Source organism: Dipteris shenzhenensis, chromosome 26 (assembly GCF_047967505.1).
Source record: "Dipteris shenzhenensis isolate YYH24624 ecotype China chromosome 26, Dip_SZ_1.0, whole genome shotgun sequence".
Taxonomy (NCBI): Eukaryota; Viridiplantae; Streptophyta; class Polypodiopsida; order Gleicheniales; family Dipteridaceae; genus Dipteris; species Dipteris shenzhenensis.
In genome coordinates, this window is record NC_141621.1 from 9,146,402 (window position 1) to 9,170,424 (window position 24,023).

At 43.6% G+C, this 24,023-nt stretch overlaps 1 protein-coding gene across 2 annotated transcripts in view; it reads right to left on the reverse strand.

Moving 5' to 3' along the window:
• Positions 1-2,804: 2,804 nt before the first annotated feature.
• Positions 2,805-24,023, reverse strand: part of LOC147884636 (serine/threonine-protein kinase STN8, chloroplastic-like) — a 35,583-nt gene continuing 14,364 nt past the window's right edge. The window contains exons 3-4 of one of the 2 annotated variants that reach the window (XM_087397482.1): positions 13,214-13,618; positions 2,805-3,269 (exon numbers count right to left, since the gene is read on the reverse strand). In XM_087397482.1, coding sequence (XP_087253608.1) covers positions 2,976-3,269; positions 13,214-13,618 — 699 coding nt within the window. In that variant the 3' untranslated portion in view covers positions 2,805-2,975. Of the gene's footprint in view, positions 3,324-13,213; positions 13,619-24,023 lie in introns of both variants that reach the window. The other variant, XM_087397481.1, reaches the window with a different exon arrangement.

Genomic DNA, 24,023 nt, shown 5'->3' on the forward strand with positions numbered 1-24,023 from the left:
CCATTAAAGTCAACTTGATTTCAATTTCAGCAATTGCTACTTCAGGTTTCAGAGTAATTTTTGATGGCTGCAGATGCCTAGTATATGATCTTCGTGATGACTAGTTGTGGCAATTTGTGGTGGCACCATTGACTCACCATTGATGAGGGGGACAACCCTCTTATGGTAGCTCTTTATGGTTTAAGTGGTGCTTGGCATGGGACATTCATTATAGCTCTATCAATTAAAAAAGCATCCTATGTATGTTGACCCAATATTGTTCGATAGTCATGCTACCCGACTTTGACAAGTTTTAAAGCATGTCAATTTTGGAGAAAAATGGCCTTTGAGCGAAAGGAGGGGCCATCTAGGATATGATGCAAGAGGGGGGTTGAATTCATTGGGGATGATGCCTCAACCCTCTCTTGGAAATGTGAATAAAGCACGATTTGGCATGTATAATTGTGCCTTGTGATTAATCAACCATGTACAACAAAGTAGGCATCTAAGGAGAGAGTATCGACGAGCCATTTATGGAGAAAATAAAGCTAGCTACATAGTATAATACCTACTATGTCTATTTTCTCTAAGGGGGGAGGAGTTCACCACCCCAAAGGCCACACTCTTTCATGAATAATAAGGAATCCTAGAAGGTGGATAGGTAGTAGGTTTGGGGCCCCACAATGCCCAAATTGTCCCATGGCACGTGACCATTAGCCCCCTTTTGGCAACACCCAACGATCTTGTCTAAAATGATACAAGAAATTCATTTTTAATGCCCAAAATTTAATGTTTAGGGTTTGTACGATTGGGATGTTAATGTTAAGGGGTTGTGGTATGATTTTTATGTCCGAAAGTTAACGTTTAGATGTGCGGCACGATTGGAACAAGGGGTGCCCGAGAAGCTTGTTCTTACTAAGTAATGGAGCTCCTATTCGTTCTAAAATCTTCCAAAATAAACTTTCTTCTTTTAATCTCAAGACGGTGGATCAATTACTCAAAAGTTTGGAGTCTATAAAGCCTCCTTTGATACTTTATAGTTCAACCCTCGCCCTTTATAGAATTGTAAGATAGACAACTTTGCTACAAGGGAGAGAGAGTATTAAAATACTTTGCAAATAGTGAAAAATATATAGAAGATGGATAACTTTTACTACATCACAAATATTTAAGCATTGGGGACTAGTACATCACATATCATTTTTCTATGAATTGGTGAAGGGTGTATTCAGTACCCCGTTGCATCCAATAGTTCGTGGGATGACAAATTGCAAAGAAAAGATGCACCATGCCTTTGGACATGCTCAAAGGTTCCAGAACTATGTGATATGAGAAAAACTAATACATTTTTCTCAAGGGCACTTGAAATTGATGCTCAATACTAGATAGCTTGTTGTACTGATAGTTAGAATGAATATCTTTCTATGAATCAATAGAACTATTACAACTGTATCAAGGTGCTTGATAATTTGTGACAACTACTTGAAATCTATTTCAAGATATAAGCCTATAATCATTGATCAAAACAAGGGACAAGAAAGTCCCAAATCCATCTACGCTTATGGCTTTTATAAGTGATTTACTACACTTACGAGTTATTATTTTTATTAAGGTGTATGCATTCCAAAAATAAAAACTAAGTTTAAAAGCTGTCTCTAAATCGTTATATCCATAGAGATGCAATTCTATTGTGAAAAAGGAACATCCAATCAAGTTTATACAGCAAGATCATAAAATATCTAAGATGAACTAGAAATTAAAGAATAAAAAAAAAGAGTTAGATTTAGTGCTCCCCCTACCAAAACATATTTTTGTTTACATTTAATTCACAATGTCTTCCAAACAAGGCTAGGTTTTGAAGATTTTAGTTTACAAAATTTTGAGTGCTTGTTGACATGTTATAATTTCACTAATTTCTAGCATTCCAACACAAAGTTAATATGTCAATTCAATTACATCAAATAAGATGAGCCCTAAGAGTGAGCCAATACAGCAATTAATAGGACATGATGTCTTAAACCGTTGCCCTTCATATGAGGAGTGATGCATCTGCAAGTACTCAACTTCACATTTGCTATTCACATTTGCACATATACATGACCTTGCATCGTCCACTTTCTCCTTTACCCTTCGATACCATTTTATGCTTTCCAATGACCCAGAGGTTTGATAAGATACCTCCCCAAGCATCATTATGAGACAGATGGAAGCCCCGGCCTTGGACATCGTACTCAGAGACACAAGCCGAAAAGCAATAAAAAGTAGATGAGTGTGCGTACAAGTGCTCACCTCAAAGGTTGCCCTCAAATGTGACAATCAAAGCTTCAAAGGAGAGTTTTACCAAGTTCTTAGACGAGCAGATGTGTCATTAAACAAAAAGAGGATGCTGGAGCAATTAAATGCGAACTGTGATCTTCATGGGGGATTGTAATAAAAGCATAAATGATATTGCAGTTTGCCTTTAAATGACATCCCCCCCCCCCAACCAAAAAAAACAGGGTTAAGCATGGCTTTGACATGAACCATAGCACTCAAAGTTGCAAGTTATTATAGCAAGAGTCCAATCACAATAGGAAAACAAAAATAGCAAAGAAAAGAGTGGGGGCATGGTGGGTTTCACCTTGACCTCCCAAGGAGGGACACCAAAAAAAACAAGTGACACAGAGTGTGGGCAACGGTTTGATGTGCCTGGGAATGACAGCTGGAAGAAATGGAAAACCCTGTAACAAAGGTGTAGATGATGACAACACCAGTTGTAATATCCCTTTGTATTTAATGTGCAAATCTCGTTAAATTTTCCTAGATTTGACACTCAATCTACTAGTAGACCTGCAACCTGGTCCTTCCAATCTGGAAATTTAATATTTATTTTAAGCCATCCAGTCAGACGAAAAAATCTGATACTTTCTTCTGCAACCAAAGACAGCAACACCTTAAAAGAAAACCAATTAATGGCTAGATTTACAAAGTTTTGTATGGTACATCTATGACATTATTTATTTTGTGAGGGACAGTTTGGAAAGGACAGTTGCTGCTTGGTCACCTCCTAGCAAAAAATATGGATGCCTTAATGCTGCAGCAGCTGAAAGACGACCCCGCCGGAGAAAACCCCGTTCACAAACTAGTTTTGTAGCTAGATCCCATCCCTTCCCTCCATCAGAGTCAAGAATCTCTAGATTTGGTCTTATTCTGGTGTTCTGTCTCCATCTTTTCAAGTCATAGCCAACTCCTTCGAGCTCTGATTTGAATGATTGCAGCCCCACAGGTGTCCGCAAAGTGACACATGCCATCTGCATAAAGATTACTCCCACTGAGTACATATCGAATAGATCTGGACTGTTGAACTGCAAGAAAAGGTTCTCTTTAGTTTAAGAAAACGACCATGCAACAATTGGAAAGAAGAGAGAAAAAAAAGGGAAACCAATGCATCAGATATCTTCTTGAACATTGAAATGACAAGTTGCCGCAAGCCGAAAACTTCACCAGAACATGTAATCAGGCTAACATAACAATAAGCATTCAACCTCAGTACACAGCTCCTTTATTCTTGTTAATGGGTATCAATATTTTTTACAAGGGGTCATCCCAAAGACTAAGATAAACCAATTGGAGGCCCCATTTACAGACAATGAGTTGCTAGAGGTCTTAAAGGGCCTACTGGTGTGAAAGTACCAGGGTGAGGATGGCTTCTCTTCCCTCTTATAGTTTTCAGATCACCAACATTTTTCCATGAGATGGAAGCACAGGATGCATCCACAAATCGAGAGGATATGCGAGATACTTCATGCCCTTTCCAAATGATTCGCTTGGTGAATTCCAAAGAGCTGTTGTCAGAGACAATGGATTTGACTCCACACTGATACCAGCTTTCCTATCTAGGGGTTGGATTTGTCTCATATCAAAGTGGGGAGGCAAAGCTGAGATCAGGCACTACAGCCTACAAGATCTTAGCCAACTCCTTCCCCTTCTAGGAGGAAATTGATTGGTTTTTTAGGAGGACACCATGAGGTAATCAGGCTTCTCAATGCAATGAATTAGAGGGGCTGGCTGCTGCAGCCCTATACTTTTGGAGGACACCATAATCAGGCTTCTCAATGCAATGAATTAGAGGGGCTGGCTGCTGCAGCCCTATACACAAGCAGTTCCAACACATCGTCGCCGGCCACAGTGGGGTAGCTTTTCTCTCTCACCGTCAATATTGTAGGCCTGTGCTAGGCCCCCTCTTGTTTCTCTTCATGGCAGAGACTCTGGGCTATTTCTTCAGATTGCAAAGGGAAAAGAGGGAGCACTTACTGGACTTTGCAAATGATACAACAGTTACCACCTACTGCCACTTTCGTCAACATATGGCTCCACATCAGTTTATATGTTGCAAGTGATCTGGGAGGAAGGTATTCAAGGTTCTTGGAAGACCACTAAACATTTAAGTGTTTATGCTGGCCTGGCCTACAAGTCTCTTTTATACCCTCAGGAGCTGAGGAATCTGTTGCTTTTACAGTCCATAGCATTGGATGCTGGCACCTGTTCCGAGGTTACCACAGACCGTGAGCCAAAACCAAGAGAACCAGTTGCGAGACAGCTAGTTCCCCTTTCAGGCACCTCTCGGACAACTGAAATGTATCAATCTTCAAAGCACATTTGTGCGACCAATTCTATATTTTACTGTTTCTCTGCTAGGATTGATATTAGAATTTAGATGCATAGGCAAAGTGACAAGCTAAAATCAGACAAAGCTCTCAATCAAGGTGGTACCATACGTATGGCATGAGTATTGGTACATATACCATATGGGGAAAAAAATAGGTTTATCAGGTACGCCGCCCTTGAAAATTATTTATTTTTTTCAAATGAGATGGGAGGGAGAGAAAGATCAAGAGGCATAGACAGGGAGACAGAGAGGGAGAGTATACCAGTAACTAAATTCCATAGGATGCAATGATCAATCACCATCAACGATCTTGTACACTCAACCATAGTTGAGTATTGATGTATATACATCATACATGGACTTGCAAACTGGAGGCTGATAGTTGTAACCAATTACTGGATTTACATTGCAGAACATAATAGATTAACAACTCACAAGTCTATGGTGTTATATGGGCCTTAGAAGGAGAGCTGCAATTAGAAGGAGATAAGAAGGAGCAATGGACCGTAAGGAGGCATATCAAGAAAGCTAAAGAATGGCTGAAAAGTGGGAAGGGCCAGCATGACCTGCAACAGCCACAAAAAGGACTGTGTGGGCTGAACGAAGGGCCAGCATGACCTGCAACAGCCACAAAAAGGACTGTGTGGGCTGAACGAAGGGGCAGCAGCCAGCCTTGAGATGGGCTGAGATGGGAGGACAACTAGAGAGCAGATGGAAATTGGAGAGAGGCTTGAGCGGAAGTGGATGAAATGAGGCAGCAAGCACCAAATATGCCCAATTTAAATTGCCCACTCTGATAGGCCTGTCTACCTTACCTGCCCACCAGCCCATCAAATCCAGCCACACAAAAAATAACAAAACGAAAGAAACCCCCATACTGTAGGCCATTCTATGGGCTATCCATAGGTGCCACTTGTTCCTTGGTATGTGCCTTGTAGGCCTAGTTATAGTCAGTTAGGACTATTGGTACAGTTAGAACCTGTACCACCTAGGTCAGTTAGGACACTAAGTCCAGTTAGGGCAGTTAGCCCTTTGTTATGTTGGCTCACCCTTGAGCCTCCACCCTTGTTGTAGCAACATTTTTCAATACAGCAGCTCTTTTTTGGCTTTCCCCCATTCATTTATGAGCTTTCATTGATTGTCATAGCCAACAGTGGTATCAGAGCAGGTCAGGGATCCACCCTCTAGCCATTTCCAACCACCCGGAGTCCTCCTGGAGCCATTGGGAGCTGTTTGGCAGCCCGTTTTCCTGCTGGTTGGATCATTTCTCAGGTCCCTTCCACACGTGTGCGTAGATAACTCGATTTTGGATGATCCGAGCCCTGCTGCAGATCTGTACGGACTTTTTCTGTGCAGGCGGCTCCAAACGTGTGAGCCGTACAGCCCCGTAAAGACTGTATGTACACTGACAGAAGCACATTAAATGCTGTAAGGAATTCTGCAGGTGCATTTAGGGCTGTTCTGAGCTTGTACAGAATCTGTACGGACTGTCATCAGCGGTACGCCTGCCGTACGGAGTTGGCAGCGCATTTACTGCAGTACGGCATCCGTACAGAGCTGTCAGAGCTGTATGGATTGCATCTCGCTTCAGGCGTGTGGTCCGTACACCCTGTACGGACCTGTACTGAAATTGCAGCAGGTTTTTAAAGCAGTTCAGTCCGCCAGAATCGTGCCAGCTGATTCGAAGCTTTCTTCAACACTTTGATGATGTTTCGAGAAGCATGTCCATTTCTTAAGCTCATACAACAGCCGACTTTGGTGTTTAGAGCTTGCTGCTACACTTTGGAGCATTGAAGGTCACCATTCTTTGCATTTGGGAGTGGTTCTCGCACTCTTGAAGCCACATACTTCCTGTTCATTCAGCTTCTTTGTTGGGACAGCAAGTTATTTGTGCAGTTGAAAGCCTTGAGGCTTGTGCAGTTGCTAGTTCTTGCAAATGAGAGTTGTATCTCCTTTTTGCCTTTGTCAATTGTGCTACTGCTTCTCCATTTGCATCAATGGCTAGCAACAAAGATGACCTTTTTAGAATGCTTGGGGCTGATGACAAGCTTGATGGCACCAATTACCCCATGTGGTCATACATGATGAGACATATTTTGGTTGCCAAGCATTTATGGCATATTATTTCAGGTTCTGAGGCCAGGCCTACACGTAATGCCGCTTCTGGTATTGCACCTACTGCCTCTGATTCTACTTCAGGTGATGGGTCTTTAGGTGATGCAGCTACTGTTACAGGTACTTTGCCTCCTACACAAGAGCAGATTCAATGGAATGTTCGTGATGCCAAAGCACATGCCTTGATTGCTCTTTCAGTGAAACCGGTTATTATCCCTCACATCCGGTCTTGCAAGACAGCTAAGCAAGCATGGGATTAGCTTGCATCTTTGTATCAGGTGTGGAATGAGGCAAGGGTTGCCTATCTCCGCAAGCAATTGAAACATTGGTGGTAACATGGATGCCTATCTTATTAATGTGAAGGACTTGAAAGAGAAATTGGCCAACATTGATAAGATTATGCCTGATTCTCATATTGTTTCTAATACCCTTGATGGGTTGCTTGATTCTTATCAAGGCTTTGCTACTACATTGAGGTTCGTTGCAGGTGGCAATGCCAACCATTTCTCATTTGACCAGCTGGTCGCTCTTCTTCTTCAAGAGGAGCAAAGCCGTGTGAATCGCAATGCTTCTATGGCTAGTGATCAAGCCTTTGCTGCCCAGCACAAAAATAAAGGCAACGGCAAGGTTTCAGCTGGTAAACCCCCTCATTCCGATGCTGATCATTCACATAGTGCCTCTTCTTCAGGGGATAATAAAACAAGAAGAGATGTAACTATTACGGAAAATTGGGCATGATATTTTTGAATGCAGGAAGCCCATTGCATCTGAAAAGGAGTCTAACAGTATCTGGTTCTTCTAGTGCAGAAGATCGACATGAGTCCGCTAATTTTGCACAAGACCAGAATTAGGCTTTCTTGGTTACATGACAGTATAATCCTAATGTTCATGATGCTTGCATGGCAGTTTCAGGTGTTTGTGATGCCTAGTTCTTTGATAGTAGTGCTAGCAAGCACATCACTTCCTGCCGGAAGTTATTCAGCTCATTAGAGCATACATCTCAGGGGGGCAGTGTCACATGTGCCAATAATGCATCATATAGCGTGAAAGGTATTCGGCAAGTTGCTCTTACTTCTGTCTTTGGTGATATTGTTACTCTAAAGAATGTGCTTTATGTTCTAGGCATTCATAAGTACCTCATTTCTATTTCAACCATAGCTACATGTGGCTTTCAGGTTCTTTTTTATGGTGTTAGGTGTGCGATGTATGATGCTACACATGCCTTTACCATGGTCTTGACTAGCACATTGACTAGCGTCTTTATAGACTTGATGCTTATGACAGATGTTTGGATGATGATGCTGCACTTGTAGATGCACAAGCCTTTGCTCTTGATTCTACCATGGCAGATACCCATTTGTGGCATGAGAGGTTTGGACACCTCAATTTTGGAGCTTTGGTGAAGATATATAAGGATGGTATGGTTGTTGATCTTCCCAAAATGCATATGCCTTCAAAGCATTTTTGTAAACCATGCTTGCTTGGTAAAATGCACCATGCTACGTTTCCCAAGGATGGGAGAGTTGGTGTTTCACGCAAGCTTTATCTGGTTCATAGTGATGTTTGTGGACTTATGAGGGTTGCAGCTCTTGGGGGCTTCTATTATTTTCTCACTTTTATTGATGACTTCACCAAGTACACTTGGATTTTCGCCTTAAAATCCAAATTTGAAGTTTCGTCATGCTTCAAGCACTTTATTGCCTTGGCTGAGAATGAGAGTGGGCTGCACATTGCTCACCTTAATACAAACAGAGGGGGTGAATACATGTCCAAGGAGCTTGCTGTTGTTTTGGCTTCACATGGCATACATCATTGATGCATGGTGCCTTATACTCCTCAATAGAATCCCGTGGCTGAGTGGAAAAATAGGTCAGTGATGGAGATGGCTAGGTGCATGTTGAAAGGCAAACGTCTGCCTAACAAGTTGTGGTTGGATGCGGTCATGTGGACCTTTGGCACACCCATGGTGCGGAGGTGAATTTTCAACTGAGCTTCATGCGAGAGGAGCCAATGTGTGGTTTGGCGGTAGGAGTTATCAGATTGCCGCTTGAGGCAAAGGTGGATCAGGCATACTATTGGCCCCTCCAGAAGTGTGCAGAGTTGTTCGGGGTGGAAGTCTCCTTCATGATGAAGTGGGCACGGATGATCGGCATTGAGCCGGTATCCACCCTAGTACACCGACGCATAGACACGAACTACTCGCCCTCCAAACCCCCAGCAAAGTCACATAAGGAGGTCTTTTTGGAACATGCATCCACTCACAGGAGAGCCTTGTTTTCTGCATCCCCGTCCTCATGAGCTGAACCATAGTGAGTTGGATCGTGCACGGGCTCCATGATCGTGCTCGTAGTCAACCGAGTACCTCATACTCTGGCAGGAGTTACACAAGGCAATGGTAGGGCAGACAGTAAACATCCTTTTGATTCAGGAGCATATGTTCTCAGCATCAGACATCAGACGGCGACACCACCTTCTCCCAGGGAGAGGTTCGGAGAAGTGGTCCCCTGTAGTAGGATGGAGCGGAGGGGTCAGCATCTCGCTCTGACACACTTTGGCTCTAGAGGTCTACAATCAAGGCGAGCTTATCCCAAGACGGGAATTTTGGATGGGAGTTAGGACGGGAGAGTCCACGATTGGGGTCTTGAACGTGTATGCCCCAACGTGCAGAGAGCATTGCCCGGCCTTTTGGAGGAGGTTGTTAGAGTGTCTTCCGGATGTAGACTCCTGGATCGTTGGAGAAAAATTTAAACAACCTGGAGTTTGGGAAAGACAAGCAGGGCAGTGCCTCCTTCTCTGAGATGCCAGCAGCAAAGCGTAGCACCTGGGAGCAGCTCATTTTCATGATCAGTGGTGGCAAAGACCCGTGGCGAGAGCCAAATTTCAGCAGGATACCTAGCAGCCTCGTCTTCTCCTTCGGACAGAGGAGACATGATGGACTGCTTGAGAGACTAGATTGTTTCTACGTTGGGGTCTGGGCATTACATAGAGGCAGCTCTACCGAGATTCTAGCAAGTATCACGATGTCAAACCACTCTGCAGTAGTACTTCACTTAGATCAGCCCCGCCAAGGTCTTCCCCAGAAGGGGGTCCGCATTCCGGAAGACCTCTTGCAGGACGAGGAGATCTAGCAGGTCATGGCAAGGATTTGGGAGCAGTCAGAGATGACACCGTGCGAGGGCTAGGCTTCGTGGGTGGCCGATGCGATCTAGAGGAGCAGTGAGGAGCATAGTTGCATCCGTACGCGTACGCACGATTTTTTCGTACGCCATCCGTACCTACGTACGTACAGCTTTTCGTACGAGGGTTTTTTTTTCCCCCGGTTTTGTTTTGTTTTTTTGGTGTGGTTTTGGGTTTTGGGTTTTGGGGTGTGGTTTCTTGTTGTGTGTGTGTGTGTGGTGGGGGGGGGGGGGGGGGGGGGGGGGGGTTTGTTTGGGGGGGAAATCGATTTTGTGCCTGGCCAAAACCTTGGAAAACGCATTTTTTAGCACTATTCTAATCCATATGTTGCTAATCCGTACTCCATACATTGTTGGACGACTTTGGCTGTCGTTGGCCTCAAGGATGATCTCAAGGAGGAGGAGGAGGAGAAGGAGGAGGATGGCACTGATGCAGATGATGAAGAGGATGAGGATGAGCAAGAGAATGAGGATGAGGATGCAGGATGCAGCTTGAGGCTTGCGCCTCATCGGTTGTGAATCGTGATGCATTTCAATTTTTAGCTTTATTTCCAGGCTGTGGCAACCTTTTCTTCTATGATGTTTTGTCTTTGATGTTTTGGTGTGTTACCTAATTCCAAGTTTCTACTACCTACTACCTTTGATCATGATGTTTGGTGTAGTATTGATCTATCATTGACACTATGTATCAGAATCCAAATTCCAAATGCCTTTGGTCTCTAGAGGGCCGAGGCTGGACTCTTTGAACTTTCAGGAATCATGACTTTAATATTAATACAAGTTTGAATTCTGAAGTTTCAATTTGAAAGTTTGTAGTTCTATGTCAATGTAATGTGTACAATGTATATTTTTCTAAATGTTTTTGAGTAAAATTAGGGTCACGTATGTTTCAGCCCTAGGGACTGAACCATACTCCAATCATACTTCCATATATGTTTCAGCCCTAGGGACTGAACCATACTCCAATCATACTTCCATACTCGTATGACGTATGCATATGGTAACGTATGGAAAAAACTATGGTGAGGAGTTGCAGGCTCACGCCCTTAGGCAGAGGACTCTTCAAGAGCGCGAGCAGGCTTTGAGGAGAGACCTCGCCTCTATAGAGCGGCTCAGGGAGCAGGACCCAAATTCTCAGTGGCTTAGCGGCAGGTTCGAGAGCGCTCGCCTTGAGCTTCACGACGCGGAGATTTGGCGAGCTGAGTTCTCCTATCACTCTTCCCGGGCCAGGTGGGTACAACAGGGGGACAGGATGACGAAGCAATTTTTTCAGACCACTAGGCCCCAATCGACAGGCACACAGTTGCAGCATCTCCGAGATCCGCAGGACATCATGCACACTGACCCGCAGGAGATTTTCCGGAGGACAACGTTTGGGAAGTGGTAGCCAATATCACTGAGTTTGAACATTTGGGTGGCTCGCTGCAGTCTCGTGATGGGTGAGCATCCGGTTCCACCCTCGGCTACCTTGGTCGCCATCTGGCAAGATATCATCTACACTCTACGCTCCACCTGGGAGCGTGGGACTCCAGGCTCTAGGGCGACTATCGAGAGGCGTGCTCAATTCTGCTAGGCCTGGCCTACAAGAGTTTTCTACATCTTCACTTTGCGAGGGATTCGGTAGTTGTATAGTCCCCCCACTTGGCTGTTAGCCCCAGTATCAGGGATCCCCTAAGCAACTGGGTTTCTCTGGAACAGGCCAATCTTCTCTTTCAGCCTTTTTTGATTTTTTTCCCATACTCAGCACCTTCGGGGCTGCTGTTGTGTATGAAGTCTTTCAAGCATTAATAGAAGGTTCCTTTCTTTGGAAAAAAAAAAAACAACAATGTGCAGCAAATGCAAGAAGAAGAAAAACCCAGATTCCATGTATCCTGTACGGACCCAATGACCGGACTGAGTGACGTAGATCTAGAGTGAAGTAAAAGCCCTCTCCAAATGGGCAATGGCAACCTCACAAATCAGTTGGGCCACATCAGCAAAGGCAGTGGCCTGATTTGCTGAATGATGACGCTGCTATAGATGTGCTCCCCTTGCACTGAATCGACAACCAGTAAATCTGGAAGCAAGTTGCTTCTATACTTTGAAGCACAACGTCGAGCAGGTTTCCAGCCTTGGCAGGGTGTGCTGACCAGCAGATTGAGAAAGACACGAGAAGCTAAGGCAGCACACAACTGACAGGAAGGCAAGTCCATGACAAAATGAGAACTGACTCAGGAAACACCAGTGAGATACATGAATCAGATAGTGGATCGACCTCTGCTCTCATCCCACTGTTGGGAAGCAGTGAGTAGTAGACAACAGAAGGAACAAAGTGCACTTAGATTGCAGTGAGCAGTAGACAACGGAAGGAACAAGCAGTGAGTAGTAGACAAAAGAAGGAACAAACTGCACTTAGACTGCAGAATAAATATGAAGCCTCGTAATAATTAACCTAGTGTAGGACTAAGAGTTATACGCTGACTAACTGGACTAAGCGTCCCAAATGAACTCAAATCTGACTAGAACTAACAGTCCTAGGCCTACAAGGCTAATTTGGCTCGAGGAGGAATGGAGAGATGCTCGTACTTTGTTTGTCGCATTTCGACTTTATTATATCTTCTAGATGGTCTAACATAAATTAGTGAATCAAGTACAAGGAGCGCATAGAATGCCTTTATTCTTCATGGACCTTGTAGTGATAGGAATCCCTCCCTGAATAATGGTTTTGGTTCAAAGAAATTACGGGCCAGTTGCAGCTCTTTATGTTGGGAAGACAGAAAGGTGTCCATAATAGGAACACCAAAGAGACAAGGAAAGAGTGGAATCATTCTTGCAATTTGAAACCCCACAAGCATTGTAGCCAGATAGATTTTTCTCACTTTAGCCAGCTTTGATCAGAGAAGCTGTAAAACATACAACAGAGAAACGCAGCTTGAGAGATAGCTGTGTATGTCAGAGATGCTGAACAAAGCCAATCAAAAGACAGCTTAGAAGATCCTGAAAGAAGGCCCTTCTTTTATTCTGCTTGCCTGCAGATGGAGATGGAAGTTAAAGAAGGGGCCAAGGTTTGAAGGGAACTGAAGATGATGCAGTAGGGTGACAAGGGGTAGGTATAGGAAAGAATCGTCAGACCAAAAGCAGGACTTAAGTTAAAAGCATTGCATCTCCATTTTCACCCGGACTGCGCAGTGACTTTGCACAAAGTTCGCTTTAAGGCTAGGCTTAATGTCTGAAATTTATGAGGCCACAACAATATCTCACAGGAAAAGAGAGGATTTGAAAAAAAAAACAGCATGCATGTTAGACAGAAACACACCTGCCAAATAAATGGTGACAAAGCAGCTGCCACAGGTGCAGGAGGGGGGTTTGGTGTCTGTTCTGGCATGACATAAAGTTCTGGGGGACAATAATCAGGATCCAGCATTCCTCGATTAGGCACATAATTCTTGCCGACCCGCAAATCTGTGGCTGCACCAAAGTCGATCAGCTTGACTTTCCCTTTATTTGTTATGACGAGATTGGAAGGCTTCACATCCCGATGGACAATGCCTGTATCATGAACTTTTTTTAATGAAGTTATAATCTGTCGCGTTATTTTCTTTATTATCAAGGCATTTCTCTGCAATGGATCACGACTCTTCAAGCCTGAACCAAACATTGCCTCGGAAAGATTCTCTGGAAAATTGCGGTCCTTCATAAAATCTGCCAATGTCGAATCTCCCTGTATCAAGACATTTCTGTCAGTATTGCACATTATTGATAGAACCTTGCCCTCTGTATTTCATATATAACACACTTCCTGTGGCATTTATCAGCAACATGCATGGGGCCATGTCACTATTTCACAGACTTATCGATCCACACCTAATGAAAGCTTGAAGACAATTCTTTTGAGATAGAAAATCATTTTAAAAATCGTTTAACAAAAATCACAGCAACACTGGAACATCTTATCTTCAAATCTAACCATGAAAAGTTAGCTAGAAGTGGGCAGCAATGAAAGAAAATTAATACAAATGAAGTTTTAAGATGCAAAGAAAAATGCAACCTCGTAGCCCTGATAAGTGACCAAGTGTAAGCTTATGAAAATAAAGACTTGATTGCAACCACAATGCATTGCAGCATGTCTTGCCTCAAGTTTTTTATTAGCTCCCATAGATATTCAAATGATGTAAATGTTCCGAAAACTAAACAAACTTGCAACAATTGAACTCGTTATAAATTTAAAGAAAGAGACAATGATAACCCTGATGAAGCATCCCAAAATAAGCTTCTAATGAAAGAGCTTATTAGAACAAAACAATCCATTACAGTATAGAAAATTTAGCCACTTAGCTCTCGTAGTCACAGCTATTCCAAAACATGTACAAAACAGCTATATGAACATGACAAGAACTGCGACCTTAAAAAATAGGACGGACGCCTGCAACTCATGCTTCCAAATCCATACAAAGCATGCATGCGCAAGCAGCCATGGTAAAGCCTGTGTACCAGGTTGCACCCCATCAAGGATGATTCAAAGAAAACCTTAGAAAGCAAAAAAACAAGAACATAAAACCACTGATTTGCATATATCCACCACTGCATAAACAGTATTCAATGTCCACTATGAAGTTCAGTATTTGCTCCAGAGATGAAGCACAATACCCGAACATAGATTAACACAGGTAGTGAGCTTGTGACCTAGAGAAGCAAGCTGCGAGGTAGTCAGGATTCTCCTACAGCACTTTATGGACAGCTGACTCTTTGTACCATTTACAAAGTTTTTAATAAAAGCAAGGAAAAAAGAGAGATGTCCCTATTATAGAGCATCAGCTCATCACAGAAGTGTAAGTTGTTGCCACAACTTTTGGCTTTGGTTTGTTGGTTAATGGTTGTATATGCAAGCTGCACCACAAGTCATCTTCGAGGTTTTGCTAGAGCCCTCATCCACTTTAATCTCACTTGTTGCTAAAGCTTTCATCCACTTGCACCACACTAGTGGCTGCCTAAGAAGATGGCTAACCTGGATCATCCTTTCGAAGTTCCTTAGATGAAATGTGGATTGAGTTACACCAGTATTCCTTTACTACAATTCAGCAAAGGGGATTTTTAAAAGTGCCAGCGTCGCTTCAACAATAGACTAAACTTCCAAACAAGCAAGAAACTTTCCAAAAGCCAACTCATGAGTTGGATTAGTATCTTATTTCACAAACATGTGGTCTTCACATGCTACCACTAACCACAACTGCCAAACTTGCTTCATCAATAGGCCGAGCCACCCTGAACTTCCATCTTAGAAACCAAACAAGCAAAAAAATTTCCAAAAGCTGACTCATGGGTGGATGAAGATGCCCTAAAGGGTGTAAGTTGTTGAACTTTTGGCCTTAATCTCCAGCCTAATGGCTCTAGCATGTCAGCAAGCAAGAAGAGTCCATCACCTCCATGGCATTTTTGCCTAGTAAGAGGTTTCAACACCTCCGCAACTATAAACCTAGCCTCCAAACACCTCTTCTTTTCTTGAGATGCCGCCATAGACACCTATGACCAAATCTCCTCGTCGTGAGCTTCTCCAATTGTGACAAGTAGGGTTCAACATGAGATAACCTGCCATAGAAAGTAATTATTAAATCCAGAACCTCCTAAGGAAGTGCTTATAATCATCATCAATTATTGAAGCTAGGTCCGTACTGAACGTGGGCCTTGTGGTTTGAAAAAAACGGCAAGTCATCTTGTCCCCCTGTTGAGTCTAAAAGCTAAGGTAAATGTTCTAGTCGTCAACCTCAAGAATGTATAGCTCTGTTTAGGCCCATTCGTAATGCTACACCAACCAAGAAACAATTGTTGTGCACTAAGTGTCTATGGAGGCCAAGTCTCTCCTAGTTGCATCCAAGAGCAAGATCCATGGAACACACTAGTGGACAACGAAAGCCCAACTCAGACATGTCCCAAACACATCGGGAACTGTAGCTATTGCTACATGGCAAACTATAAACCTGGGACACACATGTGTTTCAGCACTGTTTCAATTGTTTCCCTTATGATACATATTGTGGAGGTGTACGACACTATGGCATGCTGCATTTCAGGTCGAGTAGATACGATTAGATGTCACATCAAAAAAGTGTACAAATAGGAGTGCATGGGGACTTATATTATCAGTATGCACTTTCACAAGCTCAAGTCGCTTGTCTTCCAGTACCTCCCTGATGAAATGATATTTCACTTCTATGTGCTTGGTCTTCTGATGAAAGACCGGATTCTTTGCCAACATGATAGCACTCTGACTATCACAATGCAAAACTGGCATATCTCCAGTATTGCCCAAATCTCCCACCAGCCGAGTAAGCCATATTGCTTCCTTGCAAGCCTCAGTGGCTGCAACATATTCAGCTTCAGTAGTTGACAGTGCAACGCATTTCTGCAACCGAGACACCCATGATAGATTTCCGGTTATCTGCATTCCCTGCATAGTCTGAATCTGTAAAACCATGCACCAATGCATCCTGCCTACCATAGCATATGCACAAGTCTTTGGTACCCTTGAGATACCTCAAGACACCTTTCACTGCTTCCCAGTGCCGCTTGCCTGGATTTGCCATATACCTGCTGATGACTCCCACCGCAAAAGCAATATCCGGACGAGTGGCAACCATGGCATACATCAAAGATCCAACTGCAGATGCATACGGAACCTTGGCCATTTCAGCCTTATCATCATCTGATCTGGGGCTGTCCTTACTGCTGAGTTTTAAATGTGGAGGTAACAGGGTACTAATAGACTTCCCCCCCTCCATTTTAAAGCGCTGCAGTACTTTGTCAATGTACTCTTTCTGTGACAGAAACAAAAGTCCCTTGGACCTGTCACGAGTAATCCTCATGCCAAGAATATGATTTGCATCACCCAAGTCTTTCATGTCAAAAGACTTATGCAGTTGTTTCTTCAAAGCACTAATCTCATGCTGAGATTTACTGGCAATAAGCATGTCATCCACATATAGAATGAGTAGCATCAAACTGCCATCCTTTGCCCGTTTGGTGTACAAGCAATGATCGGTCTCACACCTATGATACCCTTGGGACTGCATGAAGGCATCAAACTTCTTGTACCATTCTCTTGGCGCCTGCTTGAGTCCATACAAGCTCCTCTTGAGCTTACACACAAGCTGCTCTTTCCCTTTAACAGCATATCCCTCTGGCTGACTCATATAGATCTCATCATGGAGATCTCCGTGAAGAAAGGCTGTCTTCACATCCATCTGACATAAATCCATGTCGTCATGAGCAACAAGAGCTAACACTGCTCTCAAAGTAGTCATCTTGACTACAGGGGAAAAGATCTCATCAAAGTCAATGCCCTTCTCCTGCTTAAATCCCTTGGCAACCAATCTGGCCTTATACCTAGGTAAAGCATTTGAATCCACTTTGACTTTGTAAACCCACTTGCATGGCAAAACCTTTCTGCCTGCAGGTAACTGCACCAAGTCCCATGTATCATTCTGAAGTAGGGAGTCCATTTCTGACTGCATGGCTTTCTCCCACTTCTTTTTCTCCTGTGTAAAGATGGCATTGAACTCACTCAAGTGTGAGGTCATAGCTGTACCTTCCTTCATGCGAAGATCAACCAGCTTCTTCAACCAATAAACCTTACTGGCTGAGCTCTTTTGGGCATACAATTCTTCTAGCCTTTGCCATAGACCATAAGAGGTCTTTTCAGCCTGAACATTGAACACAAGAGTGTCAGAAATAGTGAGCATGATAGCTGCCCTTGCGGACAAATCAAGCTCTTCCCAGTCATCAGCTGCCATGTCAGACGGCTTGACACCCTTCACCCTTATGGGCTTAGAAATCTTCTTTAATAGAAGTACATTCAAGCACTGTTCTGCCCATAATGCATAATTGTGTGCTCCTTCCAGTTTCTTTATGTTCAGAATTGAAGAATCACTTCCCCCTGATGCCATATCAGATAAGGAAAGTATCTGACTCACTGGAAGTAAAAAAAAGACTGAATAAAAATTCTGATTTCTCAGAAAAAAAAAACTTGCTCTATTAAGAGCCAAGAGCACTCACAATAGTGCTGTTTTTACTGTCAGGAAAATCTGCAGCAAAACAGTAAATGTCCCTGCAAAGACTGTACCTTCTGACACGCTGTACCGTGCTCAAAGAGGCATAAAAACAGTAATGTCAGACTGCTGCAGCTGCTTAATAAGTGCTTAACAGTGCATAATCAGCTGACAAGGCACAAACACTGCTGTACTGACTGTACTGATCACTTCTCCCACCTCAGATGAGGTATTGCACTGAGTTAATATGCATAAATCACTTGGTAAACTCCCAAAAAAAAATGACACTTCAGCCTGTCACAAAACCTGCAACAGAAAATGGGATAAATCCCAAGCAATCACCCTTCTGCCAAGGGGATAAAATGCATCTGAAGATCTCTGTCGGTGACCCAAGTGCTATCAAACAAAATCTGGGCAAAAGCCCCTTGATCTGACACCTGAACCAAGTGAAGAACACCTCAACACTGAGGTAGCATGCAATATGAAAATCTCTCTGACAAAATTATCCAACAGTGTAATGCATATACTGCCCTGTGTAGAAATGACATACACAGATCCCAACGTACAAACACTCAATGAGGAACCTTTTGAGCACTGTCAACCATGGACAGTTAGGGACCGAGTAAACTCGATGCGCCCTGGCCAAGCGTGGCTCAACTGAGGTTCTCTGAGTTTTGCACAAGAAATGTGACCTGCAAGAAAATGTCACCTCGACACTGCGGAAGTCAAGACAAATGTGTGCTCTCTGGCACCACACTGCCTCAAGGCATACAAAGCATCACCTGCCGCGCAAAAGCCCTATGATCTGCTCACCTGTAAACTGAGATTCAAACCCAGTAAAAGCATATGTCCTCTTGCAAAATCAAGGCATTACCTTCCCAGAACGAAATAACTGTGCAATCAACCACACACTGTGGTTCTCTTTTCCTCAAGCACGAGGTAAATGAAGGTACTTGCTGTACTTTCAAGAAAACACAGTTCTGTGAACTGAAAAATGATCCTTAATCAAGAGGAATGAAGAGCAGAGTGCTCTTTCTCCTCTCTTTCTTCCCCAAACAAAAACAAAACTGCACCTGCTGAACTTCCTGTACCTGCGCAGTGTACGGAATCCCAGAAGAGGGAAAACAAAAAATGTCGAAAGTTTTGCCCTGATGTAACTCCCTGCAGGTGAGCGGCGTCGTCCGTACGACTGTACGGCAGTCCGTACGACGAGCGTCCGTACGACGTGTACCTGTATGTACGACGCCTGAGAGCTGCTGTGCAGCTGCTGGTGTGACGCGGCGCCGCCCTGCTGCTGTTAGCAGCTGCTATACAGCCCGCGCCCGCGCCACAGCCCCAGCCCGCGCCCGCGCCCGCGCCCGAGCTAGCTCCCGTGCCCACGCTCGATGCCCGCGCTTGCGCCCTGACCCGATTCGTGCCCACGCTCGATGCCCGCGCCCGCAATGCCGTCGCTGCTCGAAGTCCGTCCGTACGGCTGTACGGACGACGTATGTCCGTACGGCGCTGGCTAGGTAGAGGTCAAGGGGTAAGGGCTAGGCTAGGGTAGAGGGGAAAGGTGGCTCTGATACCAGTTGAAGGGCCTGAAGGGGGAAGAAGAGCAAGAGGGAGAGAGTGAGAGAGAGAGAAGACTCCAATGTGCGGGTGTGAAGTGATGAGCCACACCACAAACGCTTTAGTTTTATTAGGATTAGGTTTTACCCTATGACTGTCTTAAGACAGTCATAGGTGTCCCATCTTTAATGAAGGGTTGGCAATGTGCCTTTACCCCAACATATTGTGCCTCCACATTTCCCACATTAGAAGGTTCTCTAAATTACCCCTTTTTCCCCTTCATTACAGCCATCCCTTCCCATAACATTTTGCCCTCAAAATTTCTCAGAGTGGCTGTCCGAAAAGTGTAGCAAACAGCATTTACTAATCAGCCCAGTAGGAGATCAGGTGGTCGTAGACAATGCTTTCTAGCTGCCATGAATTTTCATCCTCATGGAGTCCCCGCCACGTGATAAGATACTCTATGTAAACCTTGTTTCGAAATACAAGGTCTCTGAAACCCACGATGCACTCCGGAATATAGAGGATGTGGCCCTCCTCATCCATAGATGGCAACTCAGGAAGAACATGGACATGCTGTCCCACATGTGGTTTCAGCAAAGACACATGGAAAACATCATGGATCTTGGAGGTACTCGGTATGACACGACCCCAGCACTCCTGAAACCTCTTATCTGCAAGCAAACACAAGAACACACCAAACGTGAGGAAACTGAGCAGACTGCTCACCACCCAACCATGACATCTACGGGATGCGATCCCGAATCAGGAGATGTCCCCTCCGAGCCACGAGCTGAGCTATTGGCACGAACTCCCAACTAGATCCTAACCATCTTGGTGTCCAATACCACTAGGTGGCGCTGTGAAGCCTAGGATCTGCTACTGGGCCTTGGGCTACGCTATGATGCACACGCGCATCTGCAACTCACTCCAAGATCCAGACCTAGCACCTGGGAACGAGACTTGCTCCCATCGGCTCCCTAAGAACTAAACCTCTAGGCCCCTTATATAGACTCGGGCCCCAAGCGCCAAAAATAGTGAAGACCTCTAACTGGTTCGTACCCTTGCCACTCAACCCGAGAATCAAGCCTGCCTAGCTCTAAGCCTCCCCAGGCTACTTGAGCTAGTCGTGTGTACCCAATACATGTCAGATACCAATCCGTGCACATGACGTAATTCCCCTCCTCCAAGAACTCACTCCTGAGTTCGTTAAAAAACTCGAAAATGTCCTCTAGAGCCTCTAGAGGTTTTGTAATGTCTCCCATGTTGCATCCTCCTCAACACGATCCTTCCACTTGATCTTATATTCCGTGATAGTTCTACTACGAATTCGTCTTTCACGAAATTCAAGAATACTCTCAGGTTCGTATGGAATAAAAGTCAAATCTGTAACTTCTATTATTTCTTGAGGAGAAACAAGTTGATCATCAGCACCCAATAATTCTTTCAGTCTACTAACATGAAATACTAGATTTACTTTAACATCAGGAGGCAATTCTAGTTTATATGCAACTGATCCAATTCTTTTAATAACCTTGAACAGACCACAATATCTGGGAGACAACTTCGGAACCAAACGAGTACTTAGGCTCTTGGATTTCTTGGGAATACGCAAATATACCATCGTTCCTCCAGAGAACTCTCTAGGTGAACCATCTATTAGCATAAAATCTATCCCAATCTTGGGCACTTCTAATAGACTCCTTGGCAAACTGCAACATTTCTTGCATGTCTTGCAAGAATGTCTTTGCAGCAGCATTTTGGATTCCCTTTAACCCAACCATAACTAGTGACTTAGGTTGAAACCCGTACATAAGCATAAAAGGGTTGTAACCAAACTTTAATAAACTTTCTTTCTTTCTTTCTTTCTTTGCACTGTTATAAGCAAATTCGATCATAGGTAGATAATCTTCCCATGAAGACTATCTCTTAGAAACATATGCCCGAAGCATATCTTCAACCAATCAGTTGACCTTCTCTATACTGCCATCAGATTGTGCATGATCTGAGGAACTCATACTTCCAGTAGTTTTCAACTTCTCAAAAACAAGTGTCCAAAAGTTACTTGTAAACTTCGAGTCCCTCTATGTCAGAGGGCAAACCATACAGCTTAAACAAGTGGTCCACAAACTCGTGAGCCAACTGAATAGATGAGATGGTTGTTCTAGTAGGTAAGAATCTAGCCATTTTTGTCAAACGGTCCACTATGACCCAAGTGGAGTCATGACCCTTGCGCGTTCTAGGCAAACCCGTAATAAAATCCATGGAAATACTTTCCTGGGATTTGCAATGGCTGTAATAAATCCGCGCTTCTAAGGCGTTCGGCCTTAGTAACCTGACAAACCCGACGACCTACCACATAGTTTTCGACAAATGCACGCATCTTAGGCCAATAAAAAGTATGCTTTACAAGAGACAGGGTCTGATGTATACCTGGATGTCCAGCAATAGGAGCATCATGACACTCCCAGAGAATCTTGGATCGAAGATCCGAAACATCTGGCAAAATATCTTTCCATTCCGGAACAGCAAGCCATTCATAATCATCCACTGACCTCCCGCCGCCTATACCGTAGGTGGCACAGTTCTGGTCAACCATGGAGCTCCCATCCTGGACTTTCTGCCGATAAGAACTGAAATGACTATCAGTTACGCAAAGCCCTCTCAAGGATTGAAATAAGTTTGAGGATATTTCCGTAAATGACATAGCATTTCAAAACTTGACTCGACTTAAGGCATCCGCCACACTATTCAGTGAACCCTTTCAATAACGTATTTCAAAATCAAAATCTTGCGTTAACTCTGCCCATCTAGCCTTCTGTTCCCTCAATTCAGACCCATCACACACATACTTGATTGACTGGTGATCGATCAATACAAGAAACTTCGAACCATACAAGTAGTGTCTCCAAACCTTCAGAGCCCTTCATAAAGAAGTCACATTTACTCATCTTGGCATAGAGTTTATGCTGTCTTAGAATAACTAGGACAATCCGGAGGTGTCCTCTAGCGTTCGGCTATATACCAACATGTCATCTAAGAACACGACAACGAATTTGCCCAAAAAATCTCAGAACAAATTGTTCATCATTTGCTAGAAGGTGGCAGGAGCATTGGTCAAACCAAAAGGTGATACAAGAAACTCGTAGTGGCCATACCTAGTTCAAATGCGGTTCTATCTATGTATATGGCGTTCGATTATGATGACATCTTGGTATATAGCGTTCGGATATATACCAAGATGTCATCTAAGAACATGACAACGAATTTGCCTAGAAAATCTCGGAACAAATCGTTCGTCATTTGCTGGAAAGTAGCAGGAGCAGTGGTCAAACCAAAAGGTAATACAAGAAACTCATAGTGGCCATACCTAGTTCGGAATGCGGTTCTATGTGTTTAGCATAGATACGGATTTGGTAATAACCCGTATGCAAATCAATCTTAGTGAAATACTTCGCTCCATCCAAACGGTCTATCAAATCATTGAAACGAGGAAGAGGGTATCGATTCTTAATTGTCACTTTATTCAATCGTTTATAATCTATACACATTCTCCACGAATTATCTTTCTTCTTTCTTAAGAGGACAGGTGCTCCCCAAGATGATTTACTTGCGCGAATATAGTCCATATTCAGATAATCTTGTAGCTGTGAAGCTAACTCATCCTCCTCAAGCTGGCTAATCCTATAGGGTGGAGCACTAATAGGTTGAGCCCCAGTACTAAATCTATGCGATGGTCTACTGCCCCTTCTGGAGGTAAACCTTCCGGCAGTTGAGCAAGGAATACATCCATGAAATCATCCAATAACATTCTCAATTCACGATGTTCAAACACGCTTAAATCATTCTTGTTATTAACAGAGACAACAAATGAAGAAAGCGGAATCAAAACACACTGATACACATCATAATGAGAAGTGTTTATTATATTCAAAAGCTGCATCGCAGATACAATAGGTCCCTGAGAAGAGGGAATATTATCACACTGAATACAAAATTGGGTTTCCTTATCCAAAAAAGAAAGGGTATGCTCTTTCCATCCAATCCGAATATCATGGGTTTTAAACCACTCAATTCCGAATAACAAGTCCACATGTTCGAAGTGCATGACATAGCACGTTAGAGCAGCTGTGTAGTCTTGAATCCGAATAGAACATAGCACATTAGAGCAGCTGTGTAGTCTTGAATCCGCATAGAAAGTATCTCAATCTTGCGATTCCAAAACTGCTTCCCAGCTAGAAGCTACATCTCGTAGGTGTGATCGCTAGATATCGTGGACAGTCCCATCTTCTACACAAGTTTGTAATTAACAAAGTTATGAGAGCTGCCCGAGTCAAAGAGAATGTGAACTCTTTGGTCCCTAACTTCTCCATAAACTCGAAAAAGATCATGGGAACCAAATAACGAATTATTAAAAGTGCAATTACAAGAAAGTGGGCAGGTAATGACATTTACAGAAATACCTGTCATCAAAACTTGATTAGCTCCCTTAGCTTTGGTACATGGACCAGCATGGAGCTTTAGTCCCGGCGC